This window comes from Gallus gallus, chromosome 1, assembly GCF_016699485.2.
Source record: "Gallus gallus isolate bGalGal1 chromosome 1, bGalGal1.mat.broiler.GRCg7b, whole genome shotgun sequence".
Lineage (NCBI taxonomy): Eukaryota > Metazoa > Chordata > Aves > Galliformes > Phasianidae > Gallus > Gallus gallus.
Genome location: NC_052532.1, coordinates 20,281,017 through 20,301,899, shown reverse-complemented (window position 1 = coordinate 20,301,899; position 20,883 = coordinate 20,281,017). Strand labels below are relative to the sequence as shown.

Genomic DNA, 20,883 nt, shown 5'->3' with positions numbered 1-20,883 from the left:
AGGAGCAGCAGCAAAAGGCCAGGGCGGGAGGGTCCAGGAGGTTTGGCAGCGCAGCCTGTGCCTCTATGGGAAACTGCTGTACGGCTGTTTGTTATGGGAAGGTGGTGTGGTCTGTGAGCAGATTCCAGGACTGGGGTAGCGGTTGTCTTCGGCAACCTTTTGTACTTGTACAGTTAGCTCAGCTGTGTTTAGGCAGGGAAGGGCTAGGAATGCACTGCAGACTGTGTGACGCTTTTTATAGAGTTCTGCACAGTTCCTAGACCAAGGAAATTCTGGCTGCCAGTAATTGCACATGGGTTCCCAAGTCTTGCTCTGGAGTAACTGGGGGGATGTGATGCTTACTGGGAGGAGGGACGTGTGAGTATGAATGCTTGTAGTCACTGATCTCTTTAGAAGCAGATAAATTCCTGTCTGAAGATCCTGCTCCTGACATTATTTATGCAAGCCTTCACACGTTGTTTGTGCTGCTCAGCAATCTTACTGCAAGGTGGAAAAGGCAAGTATTTAATCTGGATGTCCTTTAAAATGTGAATGTACTATGTTTGTTCATTACATCCATATATTTAGAAATATTCAATATTTCAGTAGCATGAAGTGGATAGTATATATATTGGTCAGACTGGTTTGAACTTCTCAGATCATGATTAACGTGAAAGACAGTAAACGAAAAGACAGGAAATCCAAATAAAAATGTGTTGTAATGGGGGAGCAGTTTTGAAGCAACTGGGCCTGTACTTTGTTCTGTACATGCCCCATTACATAAGCTGGGAAACCAATGACTTTGAGGAATTGGTTCCAGAGGAACAAAGTACTTCAAAGAGCTGATTTTAAGAGCTGAAAAAGCCAAAGTAATACAGATGCTAACATTGACAAATGACCTAGCACCTGCTACAGCTGCTTCGGGAGTCTGAACCCTTTCACTTGTCATTAGTAGCTGTTAAAGTAAGTTGTTCTTCATAGCCTTTCACAATTTGATTCGATTGTCATCTCTTGATATCATTTGACCTAAGTTAGAATAAAAATATGTAGCTTGTAAACCTTTTTGAGGTCTGTAGTGTCCTGCTGGAGTTGTTACACTATCTGCAGTCTCTGTGCAGGTTTCCTCTGCTCTGTTTAAAATTAGTAGGAATCTCTTCGCACAACACCTCTGTTCAGCACCTAGGGTTGTAGGGTCATTTGGGCTCTGACCACCAGATTGTGCCTTGTGCCTTTTGCATATACACAAAAAGGACTCAGGATTTTGTACAGAATCTGAAACACAAAATTAAGGGAACCAAAATAAAGGACTCCAGAAACTTTGAGTGGAAGCTGAAATTGGAAGTTCTAGTGTCTTTCGTTGACAAAGATGAAAAATCTGGAGAGTATCATAAATCACACAGTGAACCTCCGTGCAAAAAGTAGAGCAACAAATACAAGGAAATGTTCATGAAAGGGTGAAGAAGGAATCACAGTGTAACCGGAGGAAATGCTGTAGTGCCTTGCTTGAGAGAGATGGCCATTGAATGGTTCAGTGGCTTGAGAATGATTCCATTCTGGCTGGAATACTTGGAATTTTCAGCAAAGATTCCTAGTATTGTTGGGTGCTGCTCTGTTCAGTGACGTAGGAGTTTCTAAATTCATTTTTACTCAAAGAGATTAAATCAAATAAATATCAGAATAGCTCGCCAGTTTTTTCTTTTTAATTAAAAAAAAATCTCCCTATATTGACTTAAATGGTCAAAAGGGAAAAAAACATGATCCTATTTTATATCTGTACTAATTTGTGTTAAACTCTTGCTCCTAGTACCTAGCAGTCTTTGAAAAGGATGTGAAGTCAGCATTATCCATTTTCCATTAAAACATAGCCTTTCAAAGGATGCAAAGAGTGGAAATACTTGCATAGCATGCACTCTTTGAGCAGAGAGAAAGCCTTAATTACTTGGGACAGTTTTGCTAGGCTACAGGGTTTTTTCCCCCTCTTTTCTAACACAGTATACAGCTGTGTATCATGTGTGATTAATTTCCATGTTTCAGACTATTAAAACTGTACCTTTTAATATTTTTTATTAGTATTAGCTTTCATTTTGAGAAGAACAAAATCACAGTCAGACCAAAATGAAAAGTAGGGCTGCCGTGAAGTTTTTTTTAGCATGCTTTAAAAGGTGATGCTCTTGTCCAAAAGTGCTGAAAATCTAATTGTGTCTTAGTTACTTCGTTAAAGTGTACACAAAAGCCCCTGTCATTGCTGTAGTTGTCAAGATGCCAACATCTTCAAGATAAAAGCATTCTTTCTTTCTTTCTTTTTTTTTCTTTAATTGCCTAATAAGCAGGAGGACTGGATCCAGTGTTTGCTGGCCATTGCATGTAACTGCTGCCTACTGGATTTTAAATACATTGTGCAGTCATCATGGTGTAAGTATGAATGTCAGTATGATGCCAATGTGCACGTTTTATCTGAACACTCTAGAAAGATAAGGTTAGTAGAAAAAGATAAAGAGTTCTACAGTGAAGATAAGGTTCTTGATAAGTTTTTAACTTGTAACTTCCCAACTTTTTGTCATACTTGAATTTTTACCTGTAGGTTATTCTAGGAGAACACTGTTATAAGTGGCTTTTGCTCTTTTGAAACAAGGACTAGATTGTTGAATACCATTATCACAAGTTATGATAATAACTAAAACTGATAAACTACGAGGAAGATTGAATTTAATATGCCACGAAAAGGGTAGTACAAAAAAAGATGCTTGAAACTTTCTTAATTTGCTGGTGTGTTTTGGAAGCAGCTCTTAATGTGTATAGTGCGGTCATTTTCTAGTGTATTCTGTTAATTAAAATTCAAGAAGCATTTTCCTGTTCCCTGGCTTAACTCAAGTTTTTGCTGTGCTTTTGTTCCGTATCTGAATAGATGTTGTTGAAAGCCAAAGTGTAAGGGAGAACTTTTCAAAGACGGCATGACTCACTGAGCGGTGAGAAGATCACAAAGTGTACGGGCATCTGCGTTCACAGGACTATTTTAAACTGACACTTGGCTTTTCAGTCAAAGGTAAGTGTGAAGTTTTTTACCTGTTGAAAAGTGTGCAGTAACTTTAATGTAAGGTACTCGAGGTATTCGAACAGACTGGCAAGCAGTGAGGTGAACAGAATGGGGCTAAGCAAACAAGCAACATGGTTGCTATTGGACAAGTTAGAAGAAAAATGCTGTAGGTGAATTACTGTGATTTTGTGAGCTCATTGGTGGCACGGTGAAGTCTGTCATTTCAGATGTCTGGTAAGTTTTAAAACCAAATGCAATTTAACATCTAGACATGTTTTAAAATGTTTGTCTATCCCACAGTTGGTTTTTTTTTTTTTCCAAAAGAAGTAAAAAAGAGAGGAATGATTTGGTTGTAGGGTTACCTTCAGATTACACATCTCCATGATGTTTTTTAGATCTTACCATAAGAGTCTGTTGAGCTTATGTGTAGATGCACAAACGTTCATTTTGTTGGTATTTATACTGTATTATTTTGATGTAGTATTGTGAACCATGGCTACACGATGCAATTTAGTTACTGAGTGCAATTAGTTCCTTGTAAGCTTGCATACTTCAAAGTATAAATACAGCTGTGTACTAATTTTTACTTGTTCGTTCTTCTTAAATAGAAAAAAAACTTAATTGGGCACTGATCTGAGCATATGAAGAAACTTAGATTTTTGATCTTTCTTTGTCCTCTGCATTACCATTATTATTTAGTTGCCTTTACAAAGTGTTATGACCAGGGAAGAAGGTTACAGAGAAGAATTCAGCTATGACAGGATGCCAACTTTGGAGCGGGGAAAGCAAGAGAACGGAAATTATATACCGGATATCAAATCTAGTGACCTTCAGCTATCAAAGAGGCTGCACCCTTGCTTTATTTACAGAACGTGGATCTTTTCTTTGCTGATGGGTGTAAGTACATTATTAAGAGTAAAAATTAAACATTCTAGGGGAGGTTTCTCTAATCTGCCCTGCTTCAGATCATTTGGGAGTCATAATTACACCACTGATAGGACCGAATAGAAATATTTGTATGGAACGGAACATACTTAGCAAACTTAGAATGTGACATTTAATTGACTAATAATATTCTTTGGACCATTTTGCAGTGACTAAGTATGCTTCATGAAAGCTGATTTTTATATTTAACATTAAATGGAGTAAGTGTGGTAGTTGTAAATATCAACCCTTATGTATGTATTAGTAATGCCTCTGTGAAGTATGTAAATGATCCTAATCATATGCCTACTTTAAATTTTTATTTAAACTACTGAGAGTACTTGCCTTGATAGTATTTTGGCATTAAAAATGTATGCAATATGTAGTTGTCAAATTTTACTTTATGTTTTCATAAAGTTGTTTAGGAGTTATTTGATAGGATTCTCATGTAATGAGTGACATACTTATGTTTCTTACATGAACATCGTAGTGATATGAGTTTTTGTATCATTGGTAGAATCATTGGACACTGATCTTGCACAAGCATCATGTTACTCCATGCTCTGAGCCAAGTTACTTAAAGCTCATTATAGCAATTACAATTAAGTCTTTTTTTATTTTTCTATGAGTTGGTATGTTTTGAAGAGTCATTTTTGTAAGAGCTGAAATGTTTCACTGTTAATAGGGTAATTAATTATTTTTTCACAGTGAATAAAAGTAGTGCCTCCCTTTCATGGAAACAACTGAACACTTTTTTTGTTGTGACAATCTCTGTAACGTGGCTTTCCTTTCAGATGAACAGTTACACAAAAAGAACAAAATAAGAACTGGCTTTCTTTGCATTAAATTTTCTCAGCGTCTGTGTTCTAAGCAACAGAAGTTCCATGGTGAACAGAACGGTGTTCATGGAGTGGTTGCAAACTATAGACTGACATCAGAGTGGCTAGCAATGGCTGTTCTTGGAAGTTGCCCATCTGCCCATGTCAACTGTGACTTTTCGTAGAGCCAAACAGAGGATGCAAAGTAGAGGCTTATTTAAGTTTTCTGAAACTTTTTTTTTTTTTTAATGTTGAACCCTCTGCAATTACCTTGTGATGACTTCCTTAGGTGTTTGCCAAGTCAGAACACAGTACCTGATTCAGACAGGCTTGTTTGGTATTAAGTCTTGGTAACTTGGTATTCCTCAGAACTCAGCATGCTTAGATATTTTGCTTCAAAATTATTCACACAAAGACTACATTATTGTCCATCAATAGCTCAGTTTGAAAGGAATTACTGATTTCTAATTTACAGTAGTTTTATTGTATTAATCTATGTTATTTTTTGCTTTGCAGAGTTGCCTCCTTATTACATCTGGGTTTTCACTGTATCTGGGAAATATTTTTCCATCTGAAATGGATTATTTACGTTGCGCAGCAGGTTCAGTAAGCATTCTTAATTATTTGCTGTGGCTGTTTGACAGCAAAACCAGTAGATTTTGTATATTTATTTTCTTTTTTATTTCATCTTTTTTACTATTAATTTATTTCATGGAAAATTTGATTTTATGTTACAGTTCATTAAATTACTTCTCATCCCATGACTAAGGGAATAGCCATTTTCACAGATAGTGTTGTGCTGCCATTTTTGTTAACCAGCTTACCATGAGCAGCCATTAATTATCTGCATGAATGGTTTTTCTGTGCCTTACTTGAAGAAAATTTGCACTGTTGCATATTTGCAGAATTTCTTGCCTAAATACTGTTGGAATTTATTTCAAAGTATTACATTTTTCATTATATTTTGCCATAATAAGCAAGTACTGAGGCAGACTGAAAAAGTCCTCTGTTTTATTATTGTTTTATTAATAAAATATGAATATGAATCAACCATATCTGACATTTTTCAAAGTCCACTAATTTTTACAGCGCATTTAGGCCCTCATATTTGTCTTATGTTATTGTATATGATTAACTTACTATTTAGGTCTTTGCTTATAAGATGAGTCTGATGTACTTGTTTTGTTTGTGACAGCTTTCTGTTCTGTCATTACTATTTTGACAACTTAACTTGTGGGTTTATTTTAAGTTAGGTGCAAGGCTAGTGCTTTAAACGCTTTAAACAAGTACCAGGAGTTGTTCTGTGGGTGAGCTGTGGCTTATGTCTCTGCTAGAGGTATTAGAATAATGTTGAAGCAGTTTTTGAAGCCAATGTCTTCGCTAAACTTTTATGCCATGCAACATTAATGTAGTTACTGAGATATATCTTTTTTTCTGCCACAAATATGGTCTTTTTGAACTTTGTATTAACTGAGAGTTTCCAAAGTTCTCATAGATACAGAAGGTTAAGTGACAAATTACTTTCATGTTGGGTTTGAATGGCTTGCTGTCATTGAAGATGTGTTATGTTTGGGTGTCCATATGTGCGCAATGTGTTTCAGCTCCTCCTGCAGATAATGGAGGCAGTGTAGTTGGAAGAGTCTACAGAGCTGTATATTCTACTGACTACTAAATGTTTAGCTAAGGAAGAGCAGAACTGCTTTCTAGAATGTATTGACCATCTTGACTAGGAGTAGAATTCAGTTGTCTAAACGTAGTCACGTTGTGTTCTAGAGACTCTAGGGGATCCAGGATATAAATGTATTTATTCATGTTAAAGATAGGTCACTTAGGTGTTAAGGAAGTGCTGCCAAGAATTTTGAATTTCTGTATTAATCTAATTACAGTGGTTCCATTGTTAAACCATCAGTGCTCAGACTTGTGAAAAGATAATTAGTGAAGAAATGCAATTGTTACATGATTCATCATTTAACGTGAAAATCTTATCCATAATTTTAGTTTACTATATTCTTATTTTACTTATGAATATATTGTACAATTACATATATGTGGAAAATAGAGCTGGATCTGTAATATTAACATATGTAATGTAGTGGGGAACAACTTGGGGCTTGAGAAATTGCTTTGTGGAACTTTTCCTTTTTGTGTGATTTTTCCATTTAGCTCTGCTCTTACATAGTGAAATTTTCCTAGTGCAACTAACAGAGGTCCTGGGCATGATTCTTAAATTGTAATGTCTCAGCAGATTGGAACCAAATTCTTCAGAAGAGTGTGGTTGAGATTTTAAACAACCATTACGTTTTCCTTTTAAAAGAATATGAAGATCCAGTGCAGGAGTAGTGCTTTTCCTTCTTAAAGATCTGATGTCTTCTAGAGTTAATTTAGCTAACAAAGGCATGGAATGACTCATGAGACTTTCATGCTTTTCTTTACGCATCACATTGTGCTGGGTGGCTCGTCAAAAGTCAGGGATATGGAAACTTCTAGTAATCCTCAAGTACCGGTTGTAATTAATGAGCCCAGTGAAGGAGGATGGTCTTTCCTCAGAGTTTCTATTTTGTTTGTCCAATTATTAACTGTAATATGTAATATTAAATCTGACTCAATTAAAAACACATGTAGAAATATATATTTAATATTCCTTGTGCATAATATCCCACTAGTATTCTCTCTTAATTTTTCCAGTGTATTCCTTCAGCAGTTGTGAGCTTTGCTATAGCAAGGAATAAAATTAATGTGGTAAGTGTAAGATTTTTTTGGCAGTTATATCAATTATATATATTTTTTTGAGAGAGAGTAACCCATTCTGAAACTTGTTTTACAGATACCCAATTTTCAGATTCTGTTTGTCTCTACATTTGCTGTTACAACAACATGTTTAATTTGGTTTGGATGCAAACTTGTCCTGAATCCATCAGCTATAAATGTAAGTTAATAGAATAATTGCTAATTAATGCAACATTTATCTTTGCTTTGCAAAATAATAATAATGGCATAGTTTTCAGTCTAGAGAGATCATCTGCCAGTAACTTTACTTTTTTGGAGTAAGACAAGACCTGAAAAATTGAAATCAGAGATAGAACTTCATGAATAAAAGACACAGTTAACTTATTGGAGATTAATGTGAAAATGACTTTCCTATCTTATATTTTAAGTTCAGGAGTATGAATGAGATGTTGAAAGGTGATCCAGTTTTACCAAGTGGCTGTTTATTTTTCTTTTGATTGAAGTAACTTCTTAAAAAGCTATTTTTAGGCTATTATTTTTAAGCTATTTTAAGCTATTTTAAGTAAGAAGCTTACTTCTTAAAAAGCTATTAAATCATTTGGTTTTTTTTCCTGAAAGAGCAGGATCAGAAGAACGTTGGAAACAGTTTAGTACTTCAACTATAGATTAGCCAATTATCAGGATAAAATTATGCTGAAATGGGAGAGTGTCCCAAACAGTGGTATTGTATGACATCTTCAGATCAAGTATAATTCTTTCTTGGATCTTCTATAGTATACAGCTTTGCTTCTTAAGTCACCAGTAAAGAAAGTTTTGATGAATGTTTCTCCCATTATATCGTCAACAAAGAGAAGGCAGCTGTTAGCATTATTTGAAATGCACTTATTTCATGCAGGGGGGAGTTCTCTGGTTTTGAATCACAGCCTTAACACTTGTCTTTGGTAGTCTAAGCTGAAAAGTAACATTATAGGGTTTTTTGGTCATGGTAAAATGTTTCTAGACCTCTACTCTACATAAGGATATGATGTGTGGGAATAATTCTATGAAGTAATAAAGCAGTAGTAGGTATTATTGTTACTGTTGATAAATGCTCAGACTATCACAGAACAGCTCAATACAACTACGTCATACATTTTATATGAAGGTTAATGACTGCCAGCATATGCTATTTATTGTTCTTTTCCCACTATCATGTCAGCTGTTGTGGTACTAATGGCTCAGCAGTAATAATAGCTTGCTATAATAATACAGGAAATAGGAATTGGTGTAACAAAAGACTTTAACAGAAAAATAGTACAGATGCTACTTGCTAAAGAGCTAGCTATGCTATCTCAATAATGTCTGTTTAGCTCCAGATTTCACAGATGCTGAACTTGTAAATTAATTGTATTTGCATTCTCTTAGAAAATTTAGTATATGGATTGGACTAATAAGTAAAAAAAAACCTGCTTTTAAAATGATACAACAAATTCTGGGTTCAAATCTCTATGCCTGATTTTCAGAGGTGGAGTGCTGAGGTCAATAGGAGCTGTGGGGATTTAACACTCTGGACAGTCCGGTCACTTGAACTGCTTCTGGCTTTAGATAATAGGCAGTCTGTGCCTGTGATTGATGAGATGACATCATGCTCCCCCTGAGTTTTGTGCATATCTAAGGACAGTTTACATCAGTCAATTCTTTGCATAACCTTTGTTAGTTTTTTGCTAGGGTAGCAGTTACCTCATGAATTCCCCCCACCACCTTCCAAGTAGGGGACACTGGGATACTTCCTATGTCCCTTTTACCTTCCTTTCCTGGTAAAGCGTTCAAATATTAAAAAATAGTCTTGAATATTTTGAGAGGGAGTAGAAGTGTGACTTGATACTAGTGAGTTCCTTTACATTCCCTTCCAGTAGTTTGTAGACAGGATAGCAACCCCATCAAGACAGTGGAGTTCTATGTCTGCACAGGAAGGATAAGTCCAAGGGACTCATTTTGCTCCATTATCATTCATGCATGTTCTGTATGTTTGTATTTCAAATGGCCCTACCAGCCAGTAGAATCAAACCCTAATCTTAGTGGCTGACAGAGTCTTCCTCTGCTGTCTGTATAGACTACATCACCACCGGCAGTACTGGAAGCTTGGATGATGTGAGTGCATGGAGTTACTAGAGTGTAGGTGCTTGATTTGGTTGCCTCATCATAAGTGTGTGTCCCCGTGTACACTGGCTCACTTTGTTTCACTCTAGTTGCTGATCCAGGAAGGTTATCAGTCTCATCTAGGTCCTCTGTCATTGTTTATCAGACCTGTGCAGATGGCTTGGAACACCTGTAAGATTCTGTGATGCTGTGTATGTGTTCAGACAGCTATGCTGAACTTTAAATGGTTTAATTTTGAATTCTCTGTTTATATAGTTTATATGGTTTGTATGTTTTTAATACCTGGTGCATGTTCAGAGTGAATGTGATTAAGGTTGTGTTGATCCACTATTTTCTACCCATGGAAGAGGACTAAGGGCATAATTTACATGATTCTTTGTAAACAGTGGTAGTTGCGGAATTTTCTTGTATGCTTAGAAATCTAACATTGAATTCCCATTGTTAGAAATGGTTTTAAAAAGTGCTTACTTCCAGCTTCAGCAGTATTTCTATTAAAAAAAAATAATACAAAAAGTCAAATACCCAAACTCCAGAACTGTAGTTATTTTTACTTTGGTCCAGTGGTATTGAATTAAGTGGAATGCTCTATCTGATATTCTAGGCATATCACATCAGAAAAAATACTGGAAAATATTTAAACAAACAAACAAACAGAAAACCCTGATTTATTTATTACTTTTCTTTAATTTCTATTATTTCCTTCTTATAGCTAGCACTAAATGAGCTAGTCTGTCCCTGTAATTTTGGTGCTTCTGGACCCAAACTTGAGTATCTCCTTGACACTGCACAGTACAATATGGCCATATGGCCTTGTCAGCGTATCTTGGTACCAGTGCTGCATGTCAAAACATTGTAGTTTACAGGCTGGATTCAATACCCAAAAAAGCCTTTAAAATCTGCCACCTATGATCTTTTTCAAAATAAATAAATATATGTATATTATGAAAGATAAATGTTGGAGAAAAACTTAGATTTGATTGTCCCAGAAATAGGTCTACCATGAAGAAGCACTGTCGTTCACTGAACTGTGATTTACTATGGCTGTATAGATTTTTAATGGAGATCTCCTTAAACTTTTGGTGCTTTGCCCAGTGGCCACACCTAGCCACCAAATATTTTTTTGGGCTGCCACTGGAAAAACATGGTGCTTCTAAAGACTGCTAGAGGGAGATCTACTTTGTCTAACTTGCACACCTCTAGAAGATTATTAAACCCACATAGAGTTGGTATTGTCTCATGAAAAGAGGTAGATAAGGAACCGAAGAAAAATACTGAGTATTCCATTGGGTGTATTCTTGTCTCGAAGATGAACAATGGCAGAAGGAATGGTATTTTTACATGGTAATGTAGTCTGTTAGACCTGCAAGAGTTGCAAAATCACATCTATTAGTACTAGGCAGAACACAGAGCTAGGATTCTTGGCCCAGTTCTTTGGAATGTGTTTTCATTCAGCATTAGGCATTGTATCAGACAATTTGCATTACAGTGTAGAGTTTGGAAGCCTGTGGCCCTCTTTCTCTCCCAGTAGATTTTCTTTGTCCCCCGGGCTAGTCAGGCTCCCTCTTATTTATCTTCTTTCTGTTTCTATGAGTTTTTTTTACCATTTGCTCTAGTGTTCTGGTTTCATATGGGAGGTCCTGCAAAATGCAACAGTACCCAGTACATCCCCCTTGTCCTTAACTGCTTTTTTGGAAGACAGTGATGCACTGTTCTTCAGGCAGATTGTTTTCATAATTGAAATAAATATCTCTTTCTCAGATTAGGTATTCTCAGTATTATGTAGACAACTAAGTGTTCTAGAAATTCATCAAAAATAAAAAGTTTTTAAAAGTACCTAATCAACAGATACATCTAAATGTCACAGAATGTAGATAGCGGGATCCTGCCCTCTGTGTTACTTTTAATATCAAAGATGTAACTTATGTATGTCTGGAATTCCACTGACAGATAAATTTCAACCTGATTCTACTTATTCTGCTGGAAATCTTCATGGCAACTACTGTGATCATTTCAGCTAGATCTACTGAAGACTGCTGTATGAGAAAGAAAGTAGGTACCCTCAAGAGTTGATTGTTTTTTGATGTTTGATGAACAGAGAGGAAGAGAGATGGCTGTATTTTACTGCTGAATGGTGGTAGTATAACAGCTCATCTGGGACTACCTTGTTTATTTTCAATGTGATTGATGCAGTTTGGCACTCTCAATTATTGCCAAGTGTCACTTTTGGTTCTGATGGGTCAACCAGGTGTTAAGTGCCACCTGTTACAGCATCTGTAACAAGTTCGACAAAATATAAAAAGAAATCTATTATTTGCATATTTTACAATCATGATTTTTATTTCCTTCTAGAATACCACATATGATAGTGCCGTTGTTTTGAGTAATGTCAGCTTTCCTGCCCGAATTCTGAAGTCATACTCAGTAAGTACTTGTTTTCTGTCTTTATATCAATTTATTCTTGCATCATTCTAAGTGCCAAACTCCTTTAAAGTCAGAAACAGATTAATGTTGGTAAGCACTGAAAGAATTAGAATCATAAATATGAGATGGATCCTAAAATGCTTCCTTTTAGAATATTACAAGATAAATAGCTGCCATGTACAGTGGGAAAAAGATGACTTAATGATTTAAGGATAAATACTGTAAACTGAACTGTTGTTTAGTGGAGCTAATAAATGAGAGTATAAACATGCATAATGAAGCTGAACTTGCTTTCATTTAAGCCATCTGGAGTTTTGCCATATTTGCATCTGCAGAACATTGACTTTTTGTATATCTAATAGCATAAATGCTTTTTTTTCTTTTTTTTCTTCCAGTGAATTCTTTTCCACCGGCAAATAGGGATTTTGTTTTCTAAATGTACTTTATAACTTGTCTGCTCTACTTTGTTTTAGGTAATTGAAGTGATTATTGGAATTTCATCAGTATTTGGTGGCATAATTGCTTTAAATATGGATGTTCTAGTCTCAGGTCCATATCTTTCAGTAACATTCTTTTGGATCTTGGTTGCTGTAAGTAATTCAAAATGAATGTAGTCTTTTAAAATAGAGTATTTGATTTTTCTTTCTCTTTTTCACTGTACTGGAATTTTTATTTGACCCTAATCTAAATTGGAAATTGCTGCATTCCAAATAAATACTTCAGTATATGCAGTCTATTATATAATGATTGTTCTATTTTGATTTACGAGACTTTAGTCCTTAAAACATATTGTGATATGTTTTCAGTCCCCACTAACATGGAAATGAGCAATAAGACAAGGGTTTTAAAGATTTTATAAGTGTTTCGTGAAACAATTCCTAGATTTTAGAGTATTTCAGGCTGCAAAATAAAAAGTTGAGTTTAATTTTAGTGTGACAGATTCTTTAGGATATCACTTCTAGTTCATCAGAATTTACTGGCTTTAAAGCCTCAGTCTGTGGTTGGTAATGCTTGTCACTAATGACACCCTGCACCTAGAAACAGCGCACTTGTAAAGGATGTTGTGTTACTCTACTTGCCACAAGCTGGACAAGTTGAGAAAGATGACAGTGAACACTAGATTTATATATGGCTCCTATGTCTGGAAAATCCCTCTCAGGAAATGGAAAAAGATTGTAAACAACTTCTTCAGCATGTAGAACTCACAAAGTTCTGTGGGATTCATTAGATTTTAAGGCAGAAGCATCAAGTTTTGTGGTTAATATTTAATTATGTGTTGGTTTAGTGCATGATACTCATCTAAATGCAAGCTAAGTGAAGATTAGTTTTACCTCTGTTTAATTAATTGATTCACAGTACTGTCATTAACAATATATGTGGTTTCATGTCTGTATTAAATTTAGGATATGATTGTGACTAGTGGGAATCGCTGTTACACAGTTGTAAATTGTGCAATTTTCATGTAGGTAAATCCTTATTTTATTACACTTTCTTATCCTGTGTTCTATTTAGTGCTTTCCTAGTGCTATTGCAAGTCATGTGGCTGCTGAATATCCAAGCAAATGTCTGGTAAGCGTGTAAAGTCCTTGAATTTTGCCATTAGAGTATAATAATATTCATATTTGCCCGCTTGTTTGTAGTTATTTCTACAAATGTAACAAACGTACTGTGTAGCAACAGTGTAAGTTGATTTTTCTGAAAAGAAGTCCAGTCCATGGAATTCTAAGAACTGGTGTTGTTTTTTTTTTTTTTTTTTTTTTTTTTTGGTGTGTGTTGTTTGTTTTATTTTTACTGGTTTCATAGAAATAGATATTGCTTTATGGAAAAGAACTGCCTCATATGGTACATGGAGAAATGCTTCCATTCTCCTTCCATTATGTGCTGTACTTTCTGAAGGAAGAAAATTAGGGGTGCAGTCCACATAGGATCTAGAACCTGTTATAAACAAATTCCTGACCTATATGTCTAGCAAGAAAACTGAAGAATGTTCTAGAAAGCACATTTATTCCCTGGGTGTTCCAGATGTGCAGTTAAGTCTCCTTGAAACATCTGCTCTAAGTTACAGTCATTCAACCATACTTAAATCAGTAATAATGCATGACCACAACAGAAGTCAGAATTTGATCCTTTAGGATGATATTTGAATGAAAACTAAGCTGCTATTTTATTGTAATAAGTTTGCCTCAAAGCACTCAATTTTATTTGAATGCTTGTTTTAGATTTTAAGTCTGCAGTATCTGCTGTTAATTCTCAGTATTTCATGCGAACTGAAAAAGAAATGGTACTTCTTTACTAGCTTTCTAAATTTGATATTGTTTCCTCTATCTGCATTTGAGACACTTTTAAAATTAGACAAAAGACCCATCACACTTCTTAAACGGAAAATGAATTATAAAACAGGAGCGTTTTGGCTAGGAAACTTAGTTAATGCTTGCTTCTGTATCTCCACACAGTGTAAATGACTGTTAAGATTTATCTTGTATATGTAATCTTACACTTCTGTTACACTTGCTTAAGGAGATACAGCTCACAAACAATATTTTTACTTGGTTTTGTCCCCATCTAATATTTATAATCTTACTTTATTTAGGTTGAGGTCCTGATTGCCATTAGCAGTGTCACATCCCCATTGTTGTTCACTGCTTCTGGATACTTATCCTTCAGTATCATGCAAGTTGTTGACATCTTTAAAAATTATCCACCTCCTGTTAAAGTACGTATTCTTATGCAATTGGAAAATTAACATCTACCTGTTAAAGTAGCAACAAAAGAATGAAGATATCTATGTCTCTATTTTTAGCAGTCTTATGATGTACTACTGTTGCTTCTGATGTTGATGCTGCTAATTCAGGCATGCCTTACTATTGGAACTGTAATACAGTGTGTAAATTACAAGACAAAAATGAAACTGCAGGATTCGTCCTGGACAGAGTCACAGGTTAAAAAACAGGAGTACAGAACTACAGAGGTATGTATTTATAACCACTGTAAATTTTTAAAAAGTAGCACGAATTTGTAGCAAAGATGATAGACCTTGCATGATCATGTTCCGATAATGAGTAATCAGTGAAATTAAATGTTTTAAATGCAGGCAGAAGTTTTGGACTATGAAATGAGTTGTCAGTATAGTTGTGTCTTTTCAAGGGCTGTGAATTTCCAAGGGGAGCAAATTTGCTAAGCTGAGTTAGTTCTAAGTTCCCTAAACTGCAAACGGGAAGTGTTAGGTATGCTGAGCATAGAATCAGCACTTGGAAAGCTGCATGAGTGGCTACCTGTGCTGGTCAGTTTGAACTAGTGAACAGAGGAGAGTGTCTGGAATCCCAGGGCTCTCCATGTCCTAACTATTCTACTAAAGTTGGTAATGAAGATCAAAATTGACATCTTCTATTTCCTTTCTGCACTTAAGTGTTCAAGCCATCCTTTCAGTTACAGATAGAGTAAATACTTTCATAGATCATAGTGACGCCAGTATTGCTCTTACCACTTTTCATGTAGCTTGAGTGCTCTTCCAGGGACTGGTGGAATCCAGATCATGTCAGTATGCACAGATTAACTACATGCATCTCCTAGCACAGCACAGCACATTTAGCCCGTAGGCTTTCCTCATCTCTTCTGAACAAAGCAAAGTGCTATCTTAAAGAACAGGGAAGAGTAAATCGTGTTAACTGCATGGTTTCTGTATGGCTCAGCAATGGAAAAGATGAGTGCTGGATTCAATCCTTGCTCTAAAAGGAGCACCCACAATGAAACAGCACTGGATAGAATGTGCAGGAAGTACACAGTATGCAGCAGTAGTACAGCTGTTACACAACTGGTAATGGAAAATGGAAGCCATGGATTTAAGTGTCCTTCAGGCTGCTGAAGGCATTCAGTGTAAGTCACTGAGCATTTGGTTCTGTGACCTGAGAGTTATGTTCTGTATAGAAGATGGAACTCAGCAGCATTTCCACAGCTGCAAGTTACATTTTTGAGCATAAGTGATGGCATGGCTAAACTGTTCTCTTTTGGGGATTATCCAGGTATCAGTTAAATGCAAACAGAAGCAATTTTTCTAGGAAAGCAACATCTTATTATTTACCTTGTAGTGTTTAAACAAAGGAATAATGTTACTGGTGAAGGTGTAGGTCTCTGTGGCTTTTAAGTAGTCTGCATTCTTAGGCAAGATCTTAATTTACTTGCATGTGTATAGTTGAATCTTACTTCAGTTGCATTGTTGGGACTACTGCTAGTTACTATTTTGGGTTCAGAGATTTAGGTGGTAGAGCTTTTTTTACAAAAAAAAATTGACAAGATGCCTGAAGTTATGTGTTTAAAGTAGGAATTTGACCAAATTTCATTGGCCCAAATGTTTAAGTCTTACACAGTTTACATGATTATATTTGTCTGTTGTAAATATGTACTCTACAATATACAAAGCTGTACAATTTACAACATATACAGTATTCAGACTGTAGCTATTCATGTTTATGTTCTCCCAGGTTGTCTCACATTTACTTGCTTAAAATTCTGTTTTTAACCAAAGCATTGTTTTGTGTTTCCATTTGTTTGAAATTTGTTTACTTCTAGGTTTCCAATAATACCTTAAAGGATTTTGACAAAGACAAAGCCTGGAAAGCAGTTGTGGTGCAGATGGCTCAGTAGTTTGGATTCTGCAAATACAGCCACTACAGTACAATCCATTACAATAAATCTACTGTTTGAATTAAGGCTTAAAAACCTTTCAGTTTATAAACAGCAGCATAGTTACAGCAGTAGGAGCCAATGAATAACACAGTAAATATTGCCTCTCTAATCATTTTGAAATATGTTGATTAACAAATCTGTCTTTTCCGTTGGTATCTGCATCTTAGTCTTTCTTTTATGGATATCATTGGGGAAAAAAGTAATGACTCACATGCTGATAGTGAAATAAAATATGACTGTATACAGTAGGCTTCATGTGTTTGCAAGAGATTGTAATAACTGCAGTTATGCAGTCAGTGTAACTGATAAATGCTTTTGTAAAGTTATGAATACAAATTATAATTGTTATTCCTGCTTATACTTCACTTTTGTAGGAGTTGTAAGGTTCTTTTTCATTTCATTGCTTTTATATAAATAAAAGTCTTTGTTATCTGAAAGCTCAAGGATATGAATTGATATGCTAACTGTAGAGGTGAAAATAGAATAATTTCTCAAATTGAGCTTCATCTTCTGACTGTTAAGGGAGGAAAGGAGTTTTGCTGTCCAAAATCAAAGGAAAAAAAAAAACAAACAACAACAAACAGAAACAGCCAAATAAGCAGGGATACACTGATAGGAGGTTTTTCACACATGAAAATGTGTGTTTGGCATGTTATTTTTTGTTTATTTATTTTTCTATCTCTAAAGCTTAAAGGATGTAGTTGCTCTTTAACATGAATATCCTCCATTCAGATTGCCTTTACCTCCTATGTGAATTAAGACCGAATAGATTTTGAACAATATAAATTTCCACATTGATAGACTTTTGAATTTACATTGGGTTAGCTGCAAAATGGTGGGGGTTTTTTGTCTATTCTTTTCCTGTTTGTTTTTGAAAGATAGACTTCAGAAGTTCTTTCTTTCTCTTTGAATGTGCACCCGAATCATTTGCACCATGGTGGAAAGCTCTCCAATTCTGGGGAGGGGAATTGGGAAAAAGGTATGTCTGATGAGGGGTGGAGCCCCTCAGGTTTGTTAGTATGCTTTTTGTTTGTTTGTTTTTAGGACAGCTGATGATAATTACAGCATTTTAACATACAGAGAATACTCCTTCACGTTTAGAGGATGCAGTTGCTGTTTTGGTCCTTGTGGAAACATTTTCTTAACAAGGCAAATAAACAATACCATCTCTGCTACAATCTTACCATTTTTATAAATACAGAAATGATTTATTTGATTGTACAATATTTCGCTGAAAGTCTCAAAGAAGTGGTGACAGTTCTGCCTACAAATAAACATTCAAACAGCTTATTAAATCTCAGATATTGATTGAAGACTGGATGAAGATGGTTCATGAATCACTGTAAAGTGGAAGTATAGAATGTATGCAGAACTGTTTGAATGCATCTTAGCTGTTGGCTTTCTTGTATGTGGTAATATGCTTGCCTTGGTTCAAGTGAATCTGTGTCTAAAAGAGGTGTATTTTTGTGAAGTGATGGTTGGCTTTGGTTATGCAGAAGGTAAGATCTAATTAGATCTTCTGTTATTGAGCGCTGATGGAGAAGAAATTAATAGTAAGTGACACATGCTTAAGGAATCTGCTTTTCTCAGGAGGCCCTACTTACAAGGCACTGAGCTTCTTTAGTCTCTTTTTGCATCAGAATGATTTGAGATGCTCTTCTAAATGGTAAGAATCTTTTAAACTGCTAGTGATTTTGGGTGTACTCTCAGGAATGACCAGGAAGAGCCTAATTATTCCAGAATTTAATACAGTTTGCTTGCCTTTCTTTTGGGAAACTGCAGTATTTTCATGAGAGGTGAAGAAAAAAGCATTCATCTAAAATAAAGAGGAAACTAAATAGACTATGGCTACTAAGCTGAGGGTTGACTTAGGCAAGAAAGAAAATCATGGAAGTAGGAGGCAGGCTTTTACACTGTAACCAATATAGGGCTGGCAGTTGACATGAAAAGGCTTTTTCAGGCTTCTCTATAAATCTCACTCTGTGGTCAAATGCATTTGTAACTCAAAGCAACAGCCCCTGCGGGCCCCTCTTACCCCCAGCCAAGTGATCTACGTATTGGAGTTCGCCACAGTAAATTTCTTGATTGCCTGTAGCATTCATTAGGGTGTGCTGGTAGATGATGTGCTTCCACAGCCCAGCAGGCAAGCTGTGGATGCACCTGCCCCCGGAGCAGCCTGTGGATGTCCCAGTGGCAGCAGCCAGGTGAATGCAGGAGGTGCTGACTGTGGTGAGCCCCACAGCCCTGCTGGCTGCAGGTAGGGTGAGAGCTGCAGGCCAAGCCACTGTAGGTCCGTCTTGGGAAGTTTCTGCAAAGCGGGTTAGAGTTTTCTTTGTATAGCTCCCTAAAGAACTTGGATTCAGTCTTGGCAGGAAGGAAATAGCTGCTCAGGAGATGACTTTAAAATAAGGAGAAGGCCCTCGTATAACTTAAGGGTTGGTTCTTCCCATGGAAATGAGGTTCAGTGTCTTCTGGGTGTATTCCAGACGTGAAGCGACACACCACAGTTAAAAGCTACCTGCAGTTTTTAAGATTGCTGAAGCGAGGATTGGAGGAAGACTACATGTGCGTTTGGGAGGCTTAGTATTTGCCCTAAACAACTCACAGCTGCAGACCTACGCTGCTGCTTTGGCACATTTAAGCCTGGGTAGAAACCTACAGTTGGACATAAATTCAAGGGATGAAAGTCATAGCCCCCTCTATCGTCAGCTTGGTGACACAACACTGTGCCGAGTCGCAAGAGGCCTGCTGGGAGAGTCTTGCTGGAACTGGAACTCAATGGAATGATCGTCATGTACAGCTGCTTAGCCTACCAGGAATTAAGGCCCTAGTTTAAAAGAAGAAAAATAGTCTTAGCTAAGATAAATAAACATGGCTGAGACACTTTGCTTTTTAGATCTTTCCTAAAAATCATCTCCAGCAGCGGAAAGGGGAGATTTGTATGAGATGCCTAAGCTGATGTAACCCCAGCACTGAAATGGGTTGTCTCCTCTGGCCTCCTCCCTCATACTAGCAGTGACTGGTTTCTGACTAAATTCTCAGAAATTTATCAATTAAAGGAAAAAAAAAAAAAAAAGAGAATACTTTTCTGCTGTTTTAGTCAGCCAGCTTCAGACACTGAAAAACTCAGTGGCCCTCTTTAAAACTTTGAATATGACTTCAGTGGAAGTAGATCACCAGAATGTTTGTTTTCAGTGCCTCTTTTCTCTCTCCCCATCACATTCCTCACCTGTGGTTTGCATAGTCATGTGCACCATCTCGTTTCCATCCCTTGTACCAAAAGTCAGACTTGTGTGTGATCCATACCAGGAACTGCAACATATGACTGACCATATGATTTGTCTTAGTACGTCACTAATTGTGTTCTCCAAATAAGAAAATGGCATGGCTTGTGATCTGCCTTTTGTGTTTCTGAAGAGTATCCATCAGATCAAAATAATAAAATCTAAATTAGTTTCAGAAACTGGATTAGTCAGGCTTCTTTGGCGACTGGTTTGGTTTTATAATATTTTCCTGTTTTTTCAAATGTTAGAAGTACTAACATTTGTACGTTATTGAGTGGGAAGTCCCCCAGGGAGAAGCTGACAGCCTGAAGATTATGCGAGTGTCATTCATCTTATGAATGATTGTATCTTAGGTAAGTATCTTCAAAAGATGAGATTTGGATTATTTTTTTTTTCCCCTAAGCTTGTGTTACCTGTCTAACGCTGAGGTGCTTCGCAATAAACTTTTTCTGCCCCTGGGAAAACATCCAAGGAGTGAAGTAACAATGCCGGAGCTGAGCGTGATGATGAATCAGATTTGTGCAGAAGGAGAGCCATGCTAGCTTTAAGCGTTGAAGCCGAAAACAATTTGTATTGGCCAATTAATTTCGAATGCATATTTTGTTAATATCTAATTAGGAACATCAAATGTGATGAAAAAAAATGTTTTTCATAAATCCTTTTTCAAGACAGGAGGGGTCTCCCAGCATAAACTATCCTGGTGCAATGCATAGTGGAGCTTTCCTCACAGTCTATTTTTGAACATTTTTAATGCATTAACCTTTCTGTTTCCAGGCCAGCGTTCATTCTTTCAAAAACTGCACCTCTTCAGTGAACGAGTTATAATTTTTCCTTTCTGTCCTGTGAAGGTAAACTATTACAGGAAGAAAAAATA

The 20,883-nt window shown here is 36.3% G+C and overlaps 1 protein-coding gene across 6 annotated transcripts; it reads left to right on the top strand.

Moving 5' to 3' along the window:
* The first annotated feature begins 263 nt into the window (after positions 1-263).
* On the top strand, positions 264-17,162 carry MLC1 (megalencephalic leukoencephalopathy with subcortical cysts 1). 6 transcript variants are annotated; one of them, XM_415981.8, is made up of 14 exons: positions 264-496; positions 2,310-2,391; positions 2,885-3,022; positions 3,713-3,910; positions 5,272-5,361; positions 7,441-7,494; positions 7,580-7,681; positions 11,569-11,670; positions 11,971-12,042; positions 12,516-12,632; positions 13,555-13,611; positions 14,633-14,755; positions 14,846-15,010; positions 16,609-17,162. In XM_415981.8, exons 4-14 carry the CDS (start codon positions 3,731-3,733, stop codon positions 16,681-16,683), a joined length of 1,137 nt encoding a protein of 378 aa, XP_415981.4. In that variant the 5' UTR covers positions 264-496; positions 2,310-2,391; positions 2,885-3,022; positions 3,713-3,730; the 3' UTR covers positions 16,684-17,162. The 6 variants fall into 6 exon arrangements, with proteins under 6 accessions (XP_415981.4, XP_004937559.1, XP_040505610.1 ...); XM_004937502.5 differs by having other exon boundaries at positions 14,843-15,010; XM_040649676.2 differs by having other exon boundaries at positions 2,307-2,391; positions 14,843-15,010.
* Positions 17,163-20,883: the final 3,721 nt, after the last annotated feature.